General features: G+C 47.7%; 1 protein-coding gene across 1 annotated transcript in view; it reads left to right on the forward strand.

The window, feature by feature from the left end:
• The first annotated feature begins 505 nt into the window (after positions 1-505).
• Positions 506-22,114, forward strand: part of CELSR1 (cadherin EGF LAG seven-pass G-type receptor 1) — a 170,086-nt gene continuing 148,477 nt past the window's right edge. Inside the window, exon 1 of the mRNA XM_065840132.2 lies at positions 506-4,210. Within this exon, the coding sequence (XP_065696204.2) occupies positions 1,033-4,210 (3,178 nt within the window). The 5' untranslated portion in view covers positions 506-1,032. The remainder of the gene's footprint in view (positions 4,211-22,114) is intronic.

The following is a 22,114-nucleotide window of genomic DNA, read 5'->3' on the forward strand; positions in this document are numbered from 1 at the left end:
TCGGCATAGTTCAGAGCAAAGAGCCTGTCAGCAAAATCTACCACCGGGGTACGCGGCAGTCCCTAAGTCAGGCAGATGATGTCGATTCTGCCCTGAAAAAGTAATTTTACTTCCCCTCCCCCTTTCCTAGGGAGAATAAAAATAAATAAATTCAAATTCCGTTTAACTGAGTTTTGAACGACAGACCCGAGACGACAGGTGGCTACGTCGTGGGGAAGCGCCTGCAGCCGCAGCGCAGCCCCTTCCCGCCGCCCTTCGGAGCGCCAGTTCTGGCGGGGGTAGCGGGGCTGTCCCGGCAGTTCCCGCTCCGCCAGTCGGCCGTGCGGCCCCAGCCAGCGCAGCCCCCGCCGGGGCGGCCCGCTCAGCCGGCCGCCGGGCCGCGGGGCCAGGACCGGCCGCCGAGAGGCGCCGGGCGATGGGGTGGAAGCGCCCAGGGGCCGGACCCGGCCCGGCCCCGCCGCCGCCGCCGCCCAGGAGGGGCCGGGCGGGGCCGGCAGGAAACCCCGCCCCGGGCAGCGCCCGCCGCGCAGCCTGCGCTGCTCAGCCCGTGCGGAACGAAGCGGAGCGGAGCGGAGCGGGACGGCAGGAACGGGATAGGAAAGGACTGGACGGGACGGGGTGCGTCCGCCGGGTCGCGCAGCCACGCGGGACCGCGCTGCCCGTGGGTCAGCCCCGTCGCAGGGGGACTTCGGTATTTAATTCCTCCCCCCCCCCTTTTTTTTTTTTTTTTTTTTTTTTTTAAGGAGACGAGCAGCAGGTTTATGCTAATCGCCCTCTCGGGAGCGGCAGTGGGAGGAGGAGGAGAGGAGCCATTTTGAACTCACTTCAAAGTTTAAGGTGGAAAAGTTGGAGCTCTACAGCCCGCTGCCCGGGAACGGGGCGCTGGGCTCTGGGCCGGCAGCGCCCGGGCGGCGAGGGCGGCGGGGGGGGCCGAGCCGGCGGCTGATGGATGAGGGCGGGCGGGCAGCCCGGCGGGTGGATGGATTGTGCGGCAGCCCTCTGCCCGGCATCGCTGCCCGCTGAGCCCCGGAGATGCTGCGGCTGTCCGCCGCCGCCTGCTTGTCCTGGGCCGCGCTGCTCTGCGCCCTGGCGCCGGCGGGCGGCGGCGAGCTGCGGCCGCCCCGCGCCGCCCCGCTCCTCCACCTGCCCCCGGGGGCCGTGGGGCGCCGCGCTGCCGCCAACGAGCCGCCGGCTGTGCCGCCCGCGGGGCGCCTGAGGGCGGCGGGAGCCGCGCTTCGCCGCGCTGCGCCCGCCGGGCCCCGCGGTGCGGGTCCCTGCCCGCGGCGCGCCCGGCAGCGGGCGGCCCCTGAGCCCCGCGGAGCCGCCGCCGGCTGCGCCCCGCCGCCGGGGGAAGAGCGCGGCGGGCGGCGCGGAGCGCGGCGGGCGCGGAGCCTCAACAGCCCCCCGCAGTTCCAGCTGCCCAGCTACCAGGTCTCCATCCCCGAGAACGAGCCGGCCGGCACGGCGGTCATCGTGCTGCGCGCCCAGGACCCCGACGAGGGGGAGGCCGGCCGGCTGGCATACTCCATGGAGGCGCTCTTTGACGAGCGCTCCAACGACTACTTCTCTATCGATGCTGAGACAGGCAGCGTGGTCACCGCTCGCAGCCTTGACCGGGAGACGAAAGACACCCACGTGCTAAAGGTGACAGCCTCCGACCACGGCTCCCCACGCCGCCGCTCAGCCACCACCTATCTGACGGTGACCGTGAGTGACACCAACGACCATGAGCCGGTGTTTGAGCAGCCCGAGTACCGGGAGAGCATCCGGGAGAACCTGGAGGTGGGTTACGAGGTGCTGACCATTCGCGCCACCGACGGCGATGCCCCAGCCAATGCCAACATGCTTTACCGCCTGCTGGAGCCGGGAGCTGGTGATGGGGTTTTTGAGATCGACCCGCGTTCTGGGGTTGTGAGGACCCGAGCCCCAGTGGACCGCGAGGAGGTCTCTGAGTATCACCTGGTGGTGGAAGCCAATGACCAGGGCAAGGATCCAGGCCCACGGAGTGCCACGGCTATGGTGCACATCACTGTAGAAGACGAGAATGACAACTACCCTCAGTTCAGTGAGAAACGCTACCTGGTCCAGGTGCCAGAGGATGCCCCGGTGAACAGCCAGATAATGCAAGTGCAGGCCACAGATCGGGACCGGGGCAGCAATGCCCAGGTGCACTACAGCATTGTGAGTGGCAACCTGAAAGGCCAGTTCTATATCCACTCTTTCTCTGGTGCCATCGACCTGATCAACCCTCTGGATTATGAGACTATTCGGGAGTACACGCTCCGGATCAAAGCCCAGGATGGGGGCAGGCCACCCTTGATCAACTCCAGTGGCATGGTGTCGGTGCAGGTCGTGGACGTGAATGATAATGCCCCCATCTTTGTGAGCACTCCCTTCCAGGCCACGGTGCTGGAGAACGTTCCTCTGGGCTACTCGGTGCTGCACATCCAGGCTGTGGACGCTGACTCTGGGGAGAACGCCCGACTGGAGTACAAACTCATAGAGATGGCGCCTTCTGCTGGAGGTGCCCTGGTTGCTGGTGACTCTGGGTTCCCTTTTCAGATCAACAACAGCACAGGGTGGATTACAGTGGCTGCAGAACTGGACCGAGAGACTGTGGAGAACTATCACTTTGGAGTGGAGGCCAGGGACCATGGCGTGCCAGTCATGACCTCCTCAGCCAGCGTATCCATCACTGTCCTGGATGTGAATGACAACAACCCCACCTTCACAGAGAAGGTGTATCACCTCAGACTGAATGAGGATGCGACTGTGGGCAGCAGTGTCCTCACCCTGACAGCAGTGGACAGGGACGTTAACAGCATTGTGACTTACCAGATCACCAGTGGCAACACCAGGAACCGTTTTGCCATCACCAGTCAGAGCGGAGGGGGACTGATCACACTGGCCTTGCCCCTGGACTACAAACAGGAAAGGCAGTATGTGCTCACAGTCACTGCCTCTGACGGCACTCGCTTTGACACCGTCCAGGTCTTCATCAACATCACGGATGCCAACACACATCGCCCAGTCTTCCAAAGCTCTCACTACACAGTGAGTGTCAGTGAGGACAAGCCCATCGGCACCTCTATCGTCACTATCAGTGCCACTGATGAAGACACAGGGGAGAACGCGAGAATCACTTACATTTTGGACGATAACATCCCCCAGTTCCGCATTGACCCAGACACAGGCACCATCACCACCCTGATGGAGCTGGACTACGAGGACCAGGCCTCCTACACATTGGCCATTACAGCCCACGACAACGGCATCCCTCAGAAATCAGACACCACATACGTTGAGATCCTCATCCTGGATGCCAATGACAACGCACCCCGCTTCCTACGCGACCGCTACCAGGGCTCAGTGTTTGAGGATGTGCCGCTGTCCACCAGCGTCCTGCAGCTGTCTGCCACCGACCGCGACTCAGGGCTCAATGGCCGTCTCCTCTACACGTTCCAAGGCGGTGATGATGGAGATGGAGACTTCTATATTGAACCCACGTCTGGAGTGATACGCACACTGCGCAAGCTGGACCGCGAGAACGTGGCTGTCTACAGCCTGCGGGCCTTTGCTGTGGACAGGGGAAGCCCACCACTGAAAGCCTCTGTGGATATCCAAGTGACTGTACTGGACATCAATGACAACCCTCCTGTCTTTGAGAAGGATGAATTTGACATCTTTGTGGAGGAGAACAGCCCTGTGGGCTCTATCGTGGCTCGGATCAGTGCAGCTGACCCTGATGAAGGAACCAATGCACAGATCATGTACCAGATCGTAGAAGGGAACATCCCTGAGGTCTTCCAGCTAGACTTACTTAATGGAGACCTCACGGCCTTGATGGACCTGGATTATGAGAGCCGGACAGAGTATGTGATCGTGGTGCAGGCCACTTCTGCCCCTCTGGTGAGCCGGGCAACGGTGCACATCCGCCTCCTGGATCAGAACGATAACCCGCCTGTGCTGCAGGACTTCCAGATCCTCTTCAACAACTATGTGACCAACAAGTCTAACAGCTTCCCCTCTGGCGTGATTGGGAAGATCCCAGCTCATGATCCTGATGTATCTGACAGCCTGGCCTACACTTTTGTGCAAGGCAATGAATTAAACTTGCTCCTTTTGGACTCTGCCACTGGGGAACTCAAACTCAGTCGTGATCTGGACAACAACAGACCTCTGGAAGCCCTCATGAAAGTGTCAGTCTCAGGTAAGCAAGCGTTTGAGGCTCGTGAAGCGCTTAGTTCTGCTTGTCAGACCAGCACGGGGGCATGGGCAGAAATAACCCCCTTGCATTTTAGTTTGCAGCTTTATGTTTCCTGAGGCATCAGTTTACCTGTGAAATTTTTGGAGAGCAACCACAAAAATGTATCAATCCCACGTGCTGTGGATTGAAGTGGTGCATTTAAGTTGATAAGTAAACATGGATCACAAGGATAAATAAATACGAGTGTGCGTGGAAGGGTACATCCTCCCTCAGCTGAGGTGGTCACTTGGCTGAAGCTTTTTTGAGGTGGTTGCATAAAGGTAATAAATGATGTTAACTTGCAAAGCTGTAGGGAACATAAGTGTATCTGTAGGGCTATCTCCCCTCCCTTTTTTTTTTTGTCCTCTTTAAAAAAAAAAAAAAAAGTTGAGATTTGCTATCTCTACTTTTTTAGTACATGTTTATTGCCTTCTGCATACTGGGAGATTTGGCTGGTAGATCCTTAGACCTCAGGCCAGTTCTCCACTGGTGGGGCCTGGGTGGATGTGATGCTGGTGGAGTTGCGCTGGTTTGCATTGCTGGTGTGTGTTCCTGTGGGAAATGGTAACTCTGATAGCAACAAGTTACGGCTGCGTAACAGCTGCGTAACAGGCTAGTTGCAGTGAGGTTGTTTTTGGAGAGCTAGGGGCAGATACTGGCCAAATACAGCCCCAAAATCAGCGCTGTTTGGGGGACAGAGGAGTACTGTACTACTCACTTGTGGGAATTTGAGTGTGTCTGTGTGGAAGCTATTTGATATTGTCTAATATATTTTTTAATAGAAGCACATACATGCTCTTAGGATGTTATTCCTTTTCTGCTTGGTTTCTTGTTTATCATGGAATTAGTTTTTATGCCTCTAATTGTGGCATCAATCATGCAATGAGTAATTTCCTCTGCAGGTGCCACTCTATAAAGTTTGCTGTGGACCTGATCCCATACTTCTGTTGACTTTCAGAGGTTTAACCAGATACATTCCTCACTGCCTCTCTCTGCACCCTAAAGCTAATATTTATATTCTTTCTGAAAAAAAGTAGGTGAAAGTACATAAAATGACACTTTGGGAGATGCTTCATTTTGGATTATTGTATTAAAGAAACTCATCAAACTGTGGCATAATTCTGGCAGCATGTGCTTTACTGTAACTAGTCATGGCGTGCAGTCATGAGGGGGACTCCGGGGATCGAGTGGTGCTCTCCTTTGTGTGTGCAGGCTTGAGGTCCTTTTTACTTCAGGAAAATTATAGTGATATATTTTTAACTGAACTGATTGAATTTACTGTGGTGCATCACTTCACAAGCCACTCCTCTTTCTTCCAAAATGCTGGGGGGCAGCTAATGTGGTAAGTTAGCTCATAAATGCCGTTTCCATGTCCTGTGAGAACTTGCAGAAAAAACAGGCAGTTGGCTTGTGACCTTAAAGAAAAACATTTGGATTAAGGTGCAGGTGATTGCGTGGTCATTGTCTGTCTGAACCAGTAGCTCTTTATCTAGTAGCAGAAGATAAGAGCTCAACTTGGAGCAAGAGGCTTGGAAAAGATGTTTTGTTAGACTAGAAGAGTGTGTTTGGGTCAGAAAAAAATAGATTATGTGATCTATTCCTTTCTTAGTCTAATGATTTACAGTTTAAGTGGATGAAATCTCAAGTAGGAATGAAGATCTCTGTTTTGTTAAGTAATAGGAGCTTGGTCATTCTTGCATCCTTTTCATGTTTGGTGAAGGTGTGAACTTTGAAACTCTGTTGTGATGTTGATCAAAACTGGCTGTCTGCTGCCTGTCTTGCGATGTTTGAAAGATTAAAGCTTTTTATGGATAGGATTTTAAAATACCTTTGACAAGCACCGAACTCCATTTGACATTAATTTGGAGGAGTTTGCTGATTGGAAACTGAAAGGGCAGCGTTTGGCAATGTGTGATTTTGTCCAGGAAACTCTCACCTGCCTGCTTTCTCTGGTTTATCTGATGCAGCCTTTGAAAAAAAAAAAAAGAGAAGGTGGTCTGACAGAAGTACTTCACAGGGTTATCTCGAAGTGTTACAAAATACCTGCAAATCATCTGCTAAAATGACCTGCCAGCTAACTGAAAAACTGTCTATGGAGTAGCCATTAACCTCTCAACCCAGACAAGCACAAAGTCCTGTCCTACTCGCAGCTGCTCTTCAGGCCAGGGAAGGGTTGGAGCTATATATGAACTTGGGGAATTTGATCTATATACGAGTCGGAAGCAACACTGCTGCTATAAAAATCTTGATTCCACCTAGTGCTGTGTTGTGCTGTTGAAGCACGTGTGTGCGAGGCTGATGAGAAGCCGCGCTACTCAATCATATTACTTTGATACTTGGCTAAAACCAGCATTCTTTCATTTGAATTGGGAATTATTCCAATGAACATGGTAATTTTGGCCTGCTGCGTATAAGCAGAACTTTAGGAATCATGAAAACCAAGCAAACGGAGATAATTGATTTCATAAATCCTGAGAATGGCACGCTTGACATTTAAAAGTTACTCTAACAGTGTAAACATAATGGGAATCTACGTGGGATGGTGGGCAGCCCTGGGCAGGCTCTGGCTTGGCCCTGGCGCTGCGGGACCTGCTGGGCTGTGCCCCCGCAGCCCGTCAGGAACCCCCCCCCAGCCCAGGAAGGAGGAGGTGGGTGCTGTGGGTGTTAGCATTTTGCTTTGGGTGGGGAGCAAGCTTTTGAAGTTAATCTCTTTTGAAGTGAATCGTCCTGGGTGCCCCTCTGCCTGTGCCTGTCATGTAGAGCCCTCTGAGTGAACAAATTGGATCCCCTTTGGATGAAACTAATCCAGATGTGCTCCAGGGGTGTCCCTTAAAAAGACAGTCTCCTTTTTCTGTTGTACCTTGAGGTACAAAGAAGGGCAGAGCTTGGCCTTACCTTCCCATGCTTGCACATTGCATTGTTAGGTTTGTATTGTTTTAACAACTGGGGTGAAATCTGGACCCTGCTGAAATCCTGCCCTTGCTTTGCAAGGGGGGCAGGATTTTACACCGGGCTTCAGAAACAGGTGGCCGAGAGTTTCCAGCAGTCCATCAGTCTGTGATTTCTTCTTATTAGTTTTAAAATATGACTTAAATTGACAGGGTCTTTAAAAACGATTACTATTAGTCCACAGTGACATTCACAATAACATCAATTTATCTGGTCAAAAATGGGTTAAGCATTGCTTAAGTCACCCTGCATTCACCCGTGTTAAACATTAGACAGTGGTCCAGCGGGTGCTGGGGAGGGGGGCTGGTGCTAGCCTCAGCTTTGCGCAAACGTTGCACAAGTTTGCCCGGGTATCGCATTGCAAATGCTGCTGGCACCTGCTTGGCTGTGCTGCCACAAGTAGTCCCACTTATCAACAAGTACAGCTCGCTGGGGTACAATAGATGTGTGTGTACACACACTCCTCTGGGAACCCAGCCTAATTCACCAGTGCAGGCAAAACCCAGCCTGACTGTGTTCTACAGCTTTTGAATGGTCCAGGTAAATGTAAACTATCATGGTATAACAGACTATTTTGGGAAGGTAGTGCTCCTCGTGAAGTGCAAGATAGACACCCAAGCATTTTTGAGGGTATGCAAGCTCAAGTATCGCCTTTTACATTTCTTTGGCTTTTAATCTCCAGTGGCATTTAGTGAGGTTATTGACTATCAGGAAATACAAATTAAGATAGAGCTCATTTGTGCTGCAATAAACTTTCAGGATTCTGACTCGAGGCTCGTTAAAGGCTCTTCATTATTATTGTAATTTAAAAGTCATTATGCTAATGATCCTGGGTCTCCAGCTCTGTGCCTTCTCCATACAAATGTAACAGAAGATGCAATGCTTTGGTTTAGCCCTTCCAATGAAGGTAAGGCCACAGCTGTGCCTGAAGTGCAAGGCATTGGGAGGTTGTGTGTCTGAAGAAGATTTGGGATTAAAAGTAAGAAACTGGAGGGAATGGCATCTCTGTGAGCTCAGGGGCACCTTTGGGACGCAGAGGGCAAGCATGGGGTGACTGCTCGGGATGTGGGCCGCGCACCTTGGCATCATTGGGGTGCACCCTGGCTTTGTGCTCCCACTTTTGGGGAGCAGGGTGGAGGGGGCTGCTGTGGTCTTGTGAGTTTTTGAGGGGCCTGATCTGCAGAGCACCTGGTTCTCTTGGGGGTGATATTTCATCCTGCCTGTGAGGCTGTGGTGGGCTCACTGCGGGTTGTACAATCAGCAGATGATGGAAAAGGATGGGCAGAGGCTCCTCTCTCCCCTCTCTGGGCGGGAGCAGGTGTGTTGCTGTTCACCTGAGGTGCTGGTACATCCCACACTAAGGTGAGGGGGGGAAAGCGTCTCAAAGGCTGGGGAGTTACTTGGTGTATTCAGTGGCGCTGAAGTGAAGGCTGACCCATAATGGTTAGCAGCGGTGATTTTGAACACTTACGTTTGTTTTCCTAAAATAGCAAACCAAGAGCAGTGCCCATCAGTTTAAAGCTACGGTAGCTCCTGGATCTGCTGTGGCTACCTAAATCCTTTGTTGTGTTCATGTAGGTTCTATATTCTGTAGGTGAGATGCGTTTTAGGTGTGCGTCCCTCCAGCCTGCAGGAATGTGATTTTCCCCTCTTCAGCTCTATGTTCTGTTCCAGCTGATAAAAAGCTGTGGCTGCCTTGTTGCTTTTGTATGTGCTTCCATTTCATCCATGGGTTTTGTAGGAGTGGTGTATTTTTGTTTCAAAGGACAGGAAAACGTCTGTGCCTATGAGAGGAAAATATTTAGTGGAAGGCTGACTGACAAAATAACTTTTTGCTGAGATAAAAGCTATCTTTTGCATGGAAATAAATAAAATAGGGAGTTATCTGCAGCTCAAGCTACTGTAAATAAGCAATTTCTTTGCTAAAATGGTTATTCCCAGCAATAAAAGAAGAAATGTTTAACACAGCACACTTTAGAAAGTAAATGAGATGTTTTATCTCAAATAAAAGTTATTTTGTCAGCTTATTTTAGAAAATGCTATTGTGCAATGTAGCTATCACTAAAAATGTTTATTTCTCCCTGTTTGTTGCAGTACAGACTGTATATTCCTTGTTTTTGTTAGATAGTTTTTAACAAGATATTTCCACCTTAGTATGTCTTGGTGGCTGAAGCATACAGAGATGGCACTTCTTATCCCACAAAGTGAAACTTTTAACCATAAATACTAGAGGTCACAATTGGTTCCTGGAGAAAAAAAAAACCCAAACTCAGCAGCACTGTTTAAAAACCCGAGAGCAATGTTCATATTTGCAGCATCTTCTTATTAAGATTTCCATACAAGCCATTTGGTTGCCTTGATTGAGAGGGTATGAGAAATGGCTTATTGAGGTTGCAGGCGTTTTTGGCTGGTTTTGTAGATGCTTTGGTTGGCCTACCAATGATTTTTTTTTTTTTGCCTGACTGTTGATGTTTTTTTAAGTGATTTTCTAGGAAAGAGAGAGACTTTAGGATAACAAGGAAGAGGTAGAAGAAGAATGAGACTGAAGATATGAGCAGGAGAAAAATCCACTAGGCTTTACCTGATATTCAGGTCCCAAGGGATATAAATTAAATTTAGAGAAGTATAATGGCGGAATTGCCTGGAAATATTTTTCCCCTATTTTCAAATTATTTGCAAATGGGCAGATAGTTGTAATAACCATTTTTAATTGGATTAGTAATTGTTTTATATTTTCTGATTACCTTTTAAGCTTTGGAGGGTATTAATGACTTTGTTTCCGTGATATATTTCCCTTGTTGTGATTTGCTTCCCTCTTAGAAGCCACTGAAGTGCTCTTACTTCTGACTTGCCCTTGCAGGTTGGGAAGAATCCTCTTTTGTTCTGTTGTTCTGGTCACACGTTTCCCTGCAGTGCAGAATTGGTTTAGGCTGGGCTTGCGGAGCCTACTGCAAACTGCCAAATACAGAGTAAACATTGAATTGTTGTCAAGGGTGATGACAAAAGAACTCTTTGTTTAGAGTATAGGAGCAGTTTTCTAGGTTTGGATGATAGTAAACCTGCAGTAGAATTAGCGGTGGGGAAAGTAGCTGATGTGAAGCAGTGGGATTTTACATTTCATTATCTTCAACATCCCAAGCACTACCTGCGGAAGTGGCTGGCTGCTGATGAAGGGTATAATTTTACATTTGCTCATTGAATGGTCTGTTTTCCTTCAGCATATGTACTTAATATCTTCAAACTCCCTTTTCTTGTGGACTCTGATCTGAATGGATTTTCTCAGACATGTCATGACTGAGGAAAGTAATGCTGGTTTTAAAGGATGACATTAGGTGAAGATAAGTAGTGTGCTCACCAGTCTTGTGGTAGGGCAGTTGCTGGTGAGACCCTTAGCAGACACTTGGAGGGGAACCCATGTGTTCTCACGTTTCCACCACTCTGGTCAGAGCGTGGCCCTGCTGTCTCCCAGCATCTTCAAGGGAGAGTTGGGGAGACTCATCCCTGGTCTCCTGCCTCCTCGTTGGGGTGTGCTGCAGGTCTGCCAGACACCCCTGCAGCTGATGGGCTGTCTCTGGTGTTTTGGCTGTCTGGGTGCTCAGGATTCATGGGTTCAGGGACATGTGGTATCATGCAACACCCATGATGGTGTTTACAGTTCCGCCAGATGCGTAGCTGCTGCATACGTTGGCACAGCTGAGCTTGCTTTCATCTGGTTATTTTGGGTACAGACAGTGATGACTGCACCATAGCAGGGCCTTGCCTTGCGGTGTCACGGGGCCCCTCGATTCCCTTATGGGTCAGGTGAGACTGTGTGAACATGACCACTCTACAGTTTGGGAGCAGAAGTACTTTCTGGGCAGGAAACAACAAACATGAAGCAGAAACCTCTTCTAAACCTATGTGCTACAAACACCTTTTCAATATTTAGTAGTGTAGGCAACTTTACCTGCAACTCTCATGCATGGAAGATGAGGAGAGGATCAGATGTCAGACAAGATCCATGCTCTCCATCCCTTCTCCCTCTTTTGTAAGTCCTCAGGATTTTGAGAGCCAGTTGTTGGGGTCAGACTTGCTACCTTTGGGTGCTTGAGATAACAAACCTCAGTGTTGCCTAATTTACAGGATTTGGACAGCTGTCTCTCTTGGCTTCCTTTGGCATATACTGATTTGTATTTCCAAGAGTATCTATGGAGAATCTCTAGGAAATGTAGGAAGGTTAGAAGAGCTAAAGGTGTTCAAATCAGGTCTAATGACTCTTTTTGGCAATCTTCTATGTTGTAGTCTTTCTGTCCTGGTTTCTATGGGAATTATGATATTTCTAGGTGAAACAGTACTCCAGCTACTCTGATATCAACTTTGCCTTTTAAGAACCAAGTATGACAGTGCTGTCTTTTATGGAACGATTTGGGGTTTTTTTGTAATCTGCTTGGTTTGTTGAGACTGACCAAAAGATTGCATAGATCAGAATACAGAACAAATTGACAAGGGGCTCAGTTCTTCAAAGCCTTGTACACAGTGGTTGTCCACTTGAAAGATGGAACATCTGAGACCTGATAAAATTCAGTTTTGCCGCTTTGTGTTTTGGTGACAATTTTGTTATTTTTCCTCCCATGCAGCTCTTTTTTCCAGTGTGGAAAAACACTGAACTATTTATAGATGTGCGCAACACAAGTTTCCAAAAAGGGCAGGATGTAATCTTCATGGAAGATTTTGAAATTTGCCATTGAGCTACCTCTTGTTTGTTTGGCGAGGATATGGCTAACACCTTTTTTTGTAAGACCTGGGCTCATACACTTGGGTTGAGTTTTCCTTGCAATGTGTTGATTTTGTTGGATTGAAACACCACAATCAAAGGTACAGGTAGGGTCTTACGGTCAAATTTGTATCACCTACCATGATCTGGCCAATAAATCAGGTATCTCTTCAAAGATGGTCATGTAGGTCACAGCCATGATTGGTTGATAGGCAGGAGGGCTTCTGACTGGAGATGCCCATCTCACCCCACTGATTAAAGAGGGAACATCGGTGTCTGACTTGGGCTAATTGCCTTGTTGTTCAGTGGGATGAACCCACCCTGAATGTGTGTGCCAGCACGGAAGGGTTTGTTTTCTTTTGTAGCGATGATTGTACTTATTTCTGTTACAGCAAACTACCTGTAGTAACAGGCTCAGCAGACTAGATGGAAAGGATGGGGGAGGCTAGAATTTGCAAACAGGAAAATGTTTTGCCATGAATAATGTTAGGAGAGACTTTAAATATTGTCAAGGGTTTGAGTGAATGAAGGGGGGACATATGCCTTTATGGGGATTTCGCATTCAACAGATAAATGAAATTTTAAAATACCTCAGAAAGATGATCTTTTCCCTTGAAAAAATAAAGTGATTGGACAGAAAGGTAAGATTTGCTGGAGAGAAAGGAAAACTTTCAGACTGTGTTTCAACAAGTCCTTAATGCTGCTAAGCTGTAACTGCCTTTGTATTTATTCCAGTATTTACACTTGACAAGCACAAAAAAAGCAAATAAATGAAATGGTAAACCTGTAATAAATCCTCAGGGGACCACATAATAAACATAGACGTGTTACGCTTATCAAATACAAAGGAAAGTAATCTGTTTTCAACACCATTGCCGAATGCGTGATGGGTGCTGCATTCCGTCAGGTCTCTAGCACTTTTGGAAATGACACATCTGGTCAAAATATTTCAGCGCTTTCTGAAGGAGGGAGAGAAGGAGAGGCCATTGTTAACAACCACTGTCAACACGACATCTCCTGCGTACTTGGAGCCTGTGGGCTAGATCCAGTTTCAGGGAGAAGCAAAAGCACGTAGATCCTACCAAAAAGGGGCAAAGGCAGGGACTATACTGTCAGATTTGAGGTATGGTGGCCAGCACCTAGCAGTCTGTCTTTGCTGTTAAATCCCAAGAGGCTGTTAGGTTTGGAAGCAAATGCACTCAGGGTGGGTCTGTAGCTGCCATGCCACCAGGGCATGCACCACGGGTACAAAATGCTGCTGGATTGGTTCAGTTTGCTCCTCCCCTTCACTAACTCCTGATCAGGCTCCTTGACCCTATTCAAAACTGATGTTAGCAAGTCATTGAGTTTATTGGATTTAATTTCTGGCATAGCACTTTTGGACGTGCCAGGAACCAGCTCAGCCCCTCATTTATTTGTGTGCTTGCACTGATGTTCATGCTGGGTCTGATACTAAAGGAAGCCCATTAGCATCCAAGCTGTGATTTTTATTTTTTAAATTTATTTATTTATTTGGGTGTCTGAATTTAATTTAGATCATGTAAAAGCTGTCCCACACTAGTGCATTGCTTGTTTTGGCAGTGGGGGAGTGCCACCCTCCAGACATCACAGGCACAGCTCGGCATGGCCAGGAAGAGGCGTTTGGCACCTTTCAGAGCTTGGGTCCAGTAGAGGACTTTTATCTAACCATCAAATGTCTTAAGGCCTCATTTTTGTGTTCCTGTTCCCTGCAGCGGTATCCCATTTTAGACAGTTAAGTGTCCTATAAAGTGGGCGTACTTGGAATGCCATCCCGCTACAGCTCGGCTCTTCATTCAGCACAGCAATCAGGACACTTAGCGAGGGCAGAGATGGGCTGGGCTCCAGCCCTTGATCTCGAAGCTCTTACTGTGTTATACATTAAAGAGGAGCCAAATAAGGTACAGAAGCAGTTGTGGGACTCGTGTTTCCCATCTCTTAGGTAAGTGCCATAAGCTACAGGGCCATGCTCATGCTTGCAGGGTGCTGGAGAGGAGGTTTTGTCTCACATTCATGTTTGTGGGCACCTCTATTTCAGCTGAGGCGCGGTGTGGGCAGCCTGGCTCTGACCCTCAGCTGATGGATTTTGTTCAGACCATGGTAAAAGCTGGATCATGAACCGTTCAGGAGTAGGTCAGTTCTGGCTGTAGCCAGTGACTCAGCTCTTCCCAGATGGGAACTCAAGAGTAAAATAAAGAAGAAGCCCGGGGCTTTCCAGGGAGAACTTTCCTATTGATCAGGGCTGATTTGTTTGTCTTCTGCCTTTAACTATTTGTAAATGTATTTTGCTTTTATGTAGTGAGACACCCCCGATGGGCTAAATGTTCAGTTATGGCAGGACTCATGGGCTCAGACTTAAATTACATTGCTAAATATCCAGAGTTCAACCCATCTTCGTCTACTCTTTAATCCTCTTTCGCACTGCAGTTTGCTGTGATGATAGACTTGCTCGTAATTATCAACATGTTGCCGCTCGTTGCTTGGATCCTGTGGCTTTTCCCGCAATGTGCTCGCTGACGCTACAGCTAGCCGACGCTGTCCTGACACATACAGTGAAGGTCTCTTGGCAGCAATAACTGGGTTGAACTATCCCGTTGGTTGACTCAGTTTCTCTTCTCACGGGGTGTATTTCTGATATTTGCCTCCTTTTATTGACACAGTGTAATTTAGCAATGTGTGCTCTGCATGATGAGCTCTCCATCTGGCAGATAATTGCCTGCTAGTTTAAATCTCGTCTTAACTTCGGTTTCTGGAGATCACAAAACCTGCCGGTGCCTTCCGGTTGCTTTTGCAGGCTGTTTGCAAAAGGATTCGTTACGAGCTAAAGCGATGCAGGAAAATTTCTCTGAGTTTTTTGCAATGTTAGGTAACACAGGTTAACTTTTAGGTCCTGCTTACTGAGCTACCTGATACCATTCTGCATTGAGCTTGGCAATCTAACACTTGGGTTTGTTGACCAAGCTGCTGACAGCAGCCGCTGGTTGTTTGCTCTGCCTGTGCAAAGTGGGAGCCCTGGGTACATTTTAGGGCTTGGTGGATGCTGAGAGCTTGTTACACAAAACATGCTGGTGTTCCTCTTTCTTCTTGCTAATCTTCTTCTCCCCTCTCCCTTTGCATTTGTTGGATCTGTTTGCCGTGTGCTGTTCTACAGCGAGGAGCTGCATCTGCGGAGTTTGCCTGCTGCAAGTTTGCGCAGGGCCGTGCACAGTGGAGACCTGGCGGGGGCTGCTTTTGTAATACCTGCTGTAAACAGTTAGGATACCCAGCAGACACAGTCAGATAGCCAGAGACGGATGGCGTCGCTGGGGACCGCCCCGGGCCCAACTGATGGTGTGTCTGGGAGCCGGCAGGCTGATGTGCGGCAACATCTTTCCTCACTGCCTTCCCTCATGCTTTTGGGAAGGCAGGGCAGGTTTCTCATCCATCCTTCACCCTCTTCTGACCACCGTGCTCTGACTTGCTATTAGGTGGTGCATTGTCCCAAGGTGAGGGGCAGGGTGTGTCCCTTCCAGGGATGCCCCATGAGATGCTCCCGGTGACCTGGTGACAGCCATCACATCGCCGGTGCAGCCCTCGCACTCCCAGTGGCTGTTTTTGAGTCTGGGACCTCAGTGGTGCTGGCTGCCAGGTGCAGCTTCCAGAGGTTTTGTAGCCACCATCCTTTAACCCTCTCCTTGCACAGGGTCTCAGGGCTCATGGCCTGAGGTGGTGATGGTACCACAGATGTTTTGCAGCCTGACCTGGGCAGTAGCAGGATGGCTGTGACCAGCCTCAGGTCACGCGTCACCCTGCACACTGAGTGCTGGTGCTCGTCACCTTTGCAGTCTGTGGGAACAACAGCTGCACCCAGGAACTGAGAATCTGGCTCAGTTTGGGTACAAATGGTGACTGTATTTTTTTTCCTATCCCTTGTGACAAGTCACAGTCGCCTTTAATGGCTGGTTTCTTTGTGCCTCAGCTCCCTTCTGGCTCAGCTACGAGCAGTGTCTGGGACTTTATTCAGCTTTAAGAGGCTTTAAACTAAGAAATTCCTGTTTACTACCAACAGCATTGATGGATATGACCAATTAATGGCAATAAACTCAGGTAAGAACTGAGAGGCAAGAACATTTTTTCTATTATAGGCAGTGAACTTCTTTGTTTTCTATGAATGAGTTTTACAAACTTTTGCATTATCTGCTTTTAAAATATGTCCCTTGCCAAATGGTTGGGAATTTCTTAAGCTGAGATGACTGATTCACTCCTTGGCTCAGCCATCGTGCATCAGGCTGCGCTGAAGCTGAGAGGCTGAGATGATCAGATAAAATTCTTCACTGGTGGCAGTTGTGCATCCATCCTTTTTTTTATCTGTTTTTTCCTGGGGGAAAGTCCTCCAGGAGAGGCCGTTTCCTGCTCTGAGGTAGTGTCAGTGACTCTCCCTGGGTTTTTGCTCTGAGTCTCCTTGATCAGATTTCAGCTGTCAAAAGATCCCATTGCTCTTTTCAAGGCCTAAAGAGAAAGTGAAGTGACGACTTTGATGGCCAATTTGAAAGCTTTCTCAGACTGGAAGGTGTCCCATGGGGTAAACAACTTTACTCACACTTGGCACATCTCATACTGATGGTATAGGATGGCATTTTACTGGCTTAGTGCTGTGTAAAGTTGGGATGTTGTGCACTTTAAGGTATTTAAGTGAATTTATCTAAATGACTAATGATAAGGAAAAACTCATTAAATTTTATTCCTGCGCTGAAATTTAATTTTAAAGAAATCAGTGTGAGATTTCAGCAGTTGTGAAATTCACTGTGTTGTTCTTTGCACTGTAGAGTCTTTGTGCTTACTGCTGTAGTCATATTACACGACATTGCCTAATAGCCGGCAAGGCGTATTCTTGGCTCATTCAGCAGGTAAGGCTCCCGCAGGGTCACTGAATCGCTCCATGTACTCAGCAGAGAGCTCAGCCTGATGATTTTACAGCCACACGTCTGCGTTTGCATATCCAATGCTTTTTCCTTTTTGCAGTATTTTCCCCTTTTATGATACGGTGATTATTAAAAGCAGGGCTCTGGCTAGTTTTGTGACCAGTGTCACCCCTCCCTGCTTCCCAGTCCTGGCAGTCAGTGGCTGATTTGCTGATGGTCCATCCTGGGATGGGGTTTTCGCTCCATCCTCGTGGTGCAGTGGGAGAGGCCGATGGGCGCAGGCACCTTGCAGAGATGCTCAAGTCATGGGGCAGGGGCTCAGGCTCACGGCTGAGAGCTGGTCCTCTAGCAAATGAGATGCTGATCCATTAGTGCTTCAGGGTAATTTAATCACTTGTGGAAAGCACAATAGCTAATAATCCCACACTAAGAAACCACCACTGCTTCTGTTCCTTATTAGATAATTTATTTTCCGTTTCTGTTCTAAGGCATTTCGTAGCATTTAATTTTCTCTACAATAATTTATGAGTCACAAAATCTCTTGGAACAGGTTCATCTCCAAGTGATGGTGTTTCAGCACCTCTTGCATTTCCTTCGGTTGGATCGTGTGTTGCTGATTGTTAAGAGGCAACGCTGCCACTTCCCCGAGGAAAGCAGTATATTGTTACCTGGGTGCCATGTGCCAGGACCACACTGCCCTCTCTTTGAAGACAGGCCCTCTACCTGCTTAGGTGGTATTTAAAGTGCTTATCAAATACTAGGATGGAAAATTATTCGATTTTCTGAAATTACAGTATTTGGATGACTTATGTTTCTTGTCCAACCACTGTGTGTGTGAGTTGGTTCAGAAAAACGGAAGCAAGAGACCAGCTGAAAAATGCATTAGTGCGTGCGGCATCCACCACAGGTGTTTGTGAAGTGGGATGGGTTTATTAAAGAAAGTGAGGTATTACATGCTGTTGTACAAGGCACTGTGAATATCTCATTTCTGTAGTATTCTAATAGTTCCTAGTCAAGAAAAGTTAATTTATATCGTAAAGAGAACAAGTTGGGGAACAGAGAATTTGTTTCACTGGGGGTATAATTTATGGTAGAAGATTTCATCTTTCATATTGCAAAATGAAAGCCAAAGAGGACTATGATTGCTGCCTACCTCTCTGAAGTACTTAAGGAAAACAAAGTTAAGAGCAGGGCAGTTTAAAGGAAAAACATCTCTAAGTGAACTGACTCAATAAATTTAGGTGGGATGTTAGAAGGCAGTTGGAAACCTTTAGGGAAGCAAATTTCTGGAACAACCTCTCTGTGAAGGGATCTGAAGAAACCCAGCTACACAGCTGGGTTTAAGATGAAGCTTGATGAATTAATGAATGCTTGATAATTTATAAATAGCATTATGTATATACAACACACTTCCTTGAGAAGCTTCTTTGAATAGAAAATCGAACTTGGTAGGAAAATGATTTCCTGTTCTCTTTTTCTGCAGAAATCACACACATACTAATAAATTGTAAATGCATTAGCCTTTTGAACTGCCTGAGCTTAAGTTGCTGTGTGTTGATAACAGTATTGCTATCTTCTCCTAAACTTGGTATCAAAAGAAGATAAAGAATCCACAAGGCAGTGTGGTTCAGCAGATAGATGAATGGGGCTGGGAGTTATTCACAAATGTCACAGGCTGCAAGTTGCAGCAAATCTGAGCCAATCTTGCTTCTGGCTGTTACAGTCCTTCCCAGTTACCTGTATGACCTTGTGCTGGGCTGTTTCTATGCACCAAGTTGCTAAAAAGCCGATCTGCCATTAAAAAAAAACAAACAAACTTCCAACTTAGCATGAAGAAACAGCTCAGTCCGTCAAGTATCACAGACAGTGCAAGGGAGCATGAAAGTTGATAAAAAAAGCCAAACTACCAAAAAAAAAAAAAAAAAAAACCAAACAACCAAAAATCCCAAACCAGCCAACCAAAAAAACCAACAAAAACAACCCACAAAAACAAACAAACAAACAAAAATCTTCTGACTTGGTATTAAGGAAGAATTCAGTGCAGTGTGAGTGCCAGTGCAGAGGAGGGGGACTGTGCAGCCAGCCCTCAGATCAGCTTAGGGCTGCTGTGCATTTGCAACCAAAGCCTGAAGAAAAAGATTCACTTCTGGTTGGGTTCTTTTGAGTAGGATTTTTATTACCTTGTGCTGGAACAGTTAAGCACATGGTTAGACAGGTAGCAGGGGTGGTGTAAAAGAGGAGATGGTAATTAGGTGGGTATAGGCTCTGCTCTCGGCTTGGTGGGTTCTTTGCTGCATCTTCTTGGAGAAGATTATATATGTTTGCCCATGCTTGTGTTTTGTCCCATCTGGAAGGCAGAAATTCTCTAGAAAATCCTTTTAACACAAGAGAAGGTTGTGCTGTCCCTCCCTTAGGCCTGCGCGAGAACATTGACTCAAACTAAAGGGAGAATTTGTTCCAGTGCTCTGTGTGCAATACTTAGCACCTAACCCACGTGGGCAAGTGTGTCAGCACTCAACGCTCTGTCTGTGGGTACCAAACTCCTGGTGTTCATTTGTGTGAAGTTCTGCCACCCCTGCAGCTTGAACTGACCACAGATTTTGTGATGCAAAATACAGCTGTATTGCAAACATCAAAACCATAGGAGATTCAGTAAACACATTTAAAAGCACCTCTGTTAGAAACACACAGAGCTCAAGGAAATATTGCAATGAGTGAATGAAAAAATAAACAACTGTATAATTTTAGTTCTCCATTTCTTGTAGATTGCTGCCTTTCTAGGTTCCTTAATTAAAAAAATAACAAACTTTAGTTAATAATGGTAAGAAATTCTCTGGTAATAAGGATTTTGCATTGAGAAAGTGTATGTATTTATGAGTTCTGGCTCAGTCCTTTGAATTATCTAGGCACTACTGTAACTGATAAGTGAATGCTGATAACCCTGTTAATATTTCAAGGGCTCTTTGCAACTATAGGGGAGCAGTCAGTAACTATCACATTCCTTTGCATTGCAGGACAGGTTTTTTTATTTGCGATCTTAATGGTCTTATATACATAAAGTTTTTTTCAAGCTCTGTTCACCTTGTCTCACAGCAGCTCCTTGGCAAGCCTTTAAGATGCTTCTTACTCACAGCAGCTGGGCTCATTCCTTGCCCTGGCGTGGCTGGGATTTGGATTGCAAATTCCTTATCTGAACAAAGAGGGGGAATAGAAAAGGCTGGTCTCTGGCCTCTCTCAACTTTAGGAAACCTTACTGGCTTCAGAGGATTGTGCTCAGAACTCTGGCTACACTTAAAAGAAAAAACAAACAAACAAAAAACAAACCAAACTTGCATCTTTGCAAAGACAGGTGCAGCCCCACCAGTAGGCATGTTGCTAGAAGGAAGAGAAAGGTGGTTCCAGAGAGGCTACTGGGATTTCAGGCATCTTATCTAAAGCTACTTTGAGCTTTGTCCATGCTTGTTCCCTTTTTCTCCCTACTTTGTCTCATTGGAACGCCGGGGCTGGAAATCAGGGCTTTTAGAAAAGACAGAGGGTGGGAAGAAAACTGTATGGAGACAACCCGTGTGTGCAGGATGAGTCCATGTGTTCTCTTGCCGGCTCGTCGCTGCACCCAGAGGCCTCACAGTCTGAGAAGCAGCTTGCTGTAATTGCTTTCAGGAGACAGTATCCACTGGGTAGGATTTGGCCTGTACTGGCTTGTGTTTGGTGAGGAGCAGAGGAGATGAGTCAAACTCAACAGGGTGACTCATCAGAATCGGACTCAGGCGATGGTTTGTCTGTATAAAAACGCTCGGAGTTGGGAAATGGACTGTCATGGTCGTGAAATCATTATCTCCCTTTGGTTTGCCGCTCTTCAGAGGCATTAGAGAAGACCTGTAAAGTCTGCGTCAGCCATAGTCAGAGCAAAAGGTGCTTGTGCTTGGCTCTGATCTAATTGCCTGGAGCCCGGGGCAAGGTCACTGACGTTACTGTGAGGCAGCTGCCAAGACTAAGCCCATGTCCTTGCATCCGGGGTTCCCTTTTTGCTGTCTCCGTCTTCGAAGGTGACCAGAAAAGCTCAAACAACTAATTTGTGTGGAAAGCTGTCTGGAGGACTTTGCACAATAGGTAGGGCTGGGCTAAGCAGCCTGTAATTATTCATCGGTTTGGTTTAAAAAGTGTGGCAATTGCTTCCCTGAAGCCAGGCTTGTGCAGTGTGAGGAGAAAAGTTGCTTTCATGTCTCCTGAGTTGTGTTTTGATTTGAAACCATTCTCCCTCTTACGCTTCTCTTGGGCATCCTTATGTTAAAGATATTCACCGCACACTGAGATCTCCACCTCTCTTGTGGCATAAAGTCACAGGTCTTCATTTTAGTGGACTCAGGGGAGCCAGGTGGAGGCAGAGATCATGGCCAGATGGACACCAGGATTACCCTGCCCGCCTCTGCAGGATCAGTCAGGAATGCTTTTCTCTTGCATGAGAAACACTCCTGGAGAGATGAAGTGGAAGACAGACCGAGCTGTGAAGCCCTGGAAGAGAACCTGGTCTGATGACAGGTCTCATGGACGCAGAGCTGGTGTGCCAGGGGCTGAGCTTGGCGGGAAGGAGCCCCAGGGCTCCCTCACAACCACCCTCAGCAGGCAGGAACAGTTTCTCATAAAGTGTTTTCTTGAATATAATATGCACAAAACCAGCCTCTGGGAAAAGCTGGTGCTTGCCGGAGAAGTTTTTTGGGTGTATCCTGCCCTGTGAGTGAATGTCGTTTTCTGTGAGGTACAACACACCCTTTTTGGATGTGTTTGTTAGTCAAAAAGTACACTGACTTCCTTCTGTTTCAGAAGTGAGTCTGAAGGAGAGGCAGGTAAACAGTGAGAGAGGATCTCCTGGTGCGGCTCATTTTGGGGCTAGGAGGCCACACAGGAATGGGATTTAGCTGGGCTGCCTGATTCAGAGCCATGTGTGGGTCGTTAAGGTGCACCCTCCAATTAGCCTAAGTGGCCCTTTTATTGATGTGTGAGAGCAATGAGACCAACTGCTATACAGGTAGCAGAAAATAGTCTGGATGGTTTTAACCACTGTTTTGCATATTTAAGTAATTTAAAGTTAGAGAAGACCTGCCCTGCTAATGTTTACAGAAACTCATTAAGCAAGACAGAGATGCTTGCCTGCCCCACAGGCTAAATGGCAGAGCCTGGCTAGGCCAGCATGGCTCCCTGGGCTTGGTCCCATCCCGGTGGGCGCAGGATTCATCCCTGCAAGCCAGC

This window comes from Patagioenas fasciata, chromosome 1, assembly GCF_037038585.1.
Source record: "Patagioenas fasciata isolate bPatFas1 chromosome 1, bPatFas1.hap1, whole genome shotgun sequence".
Classification (NCBI taxonomy): Eukaryota; Metazoa; Chordata; class Aves; order Columbiformes; family Columbidae; genus Patagioenas; species Patagioenas fasciata.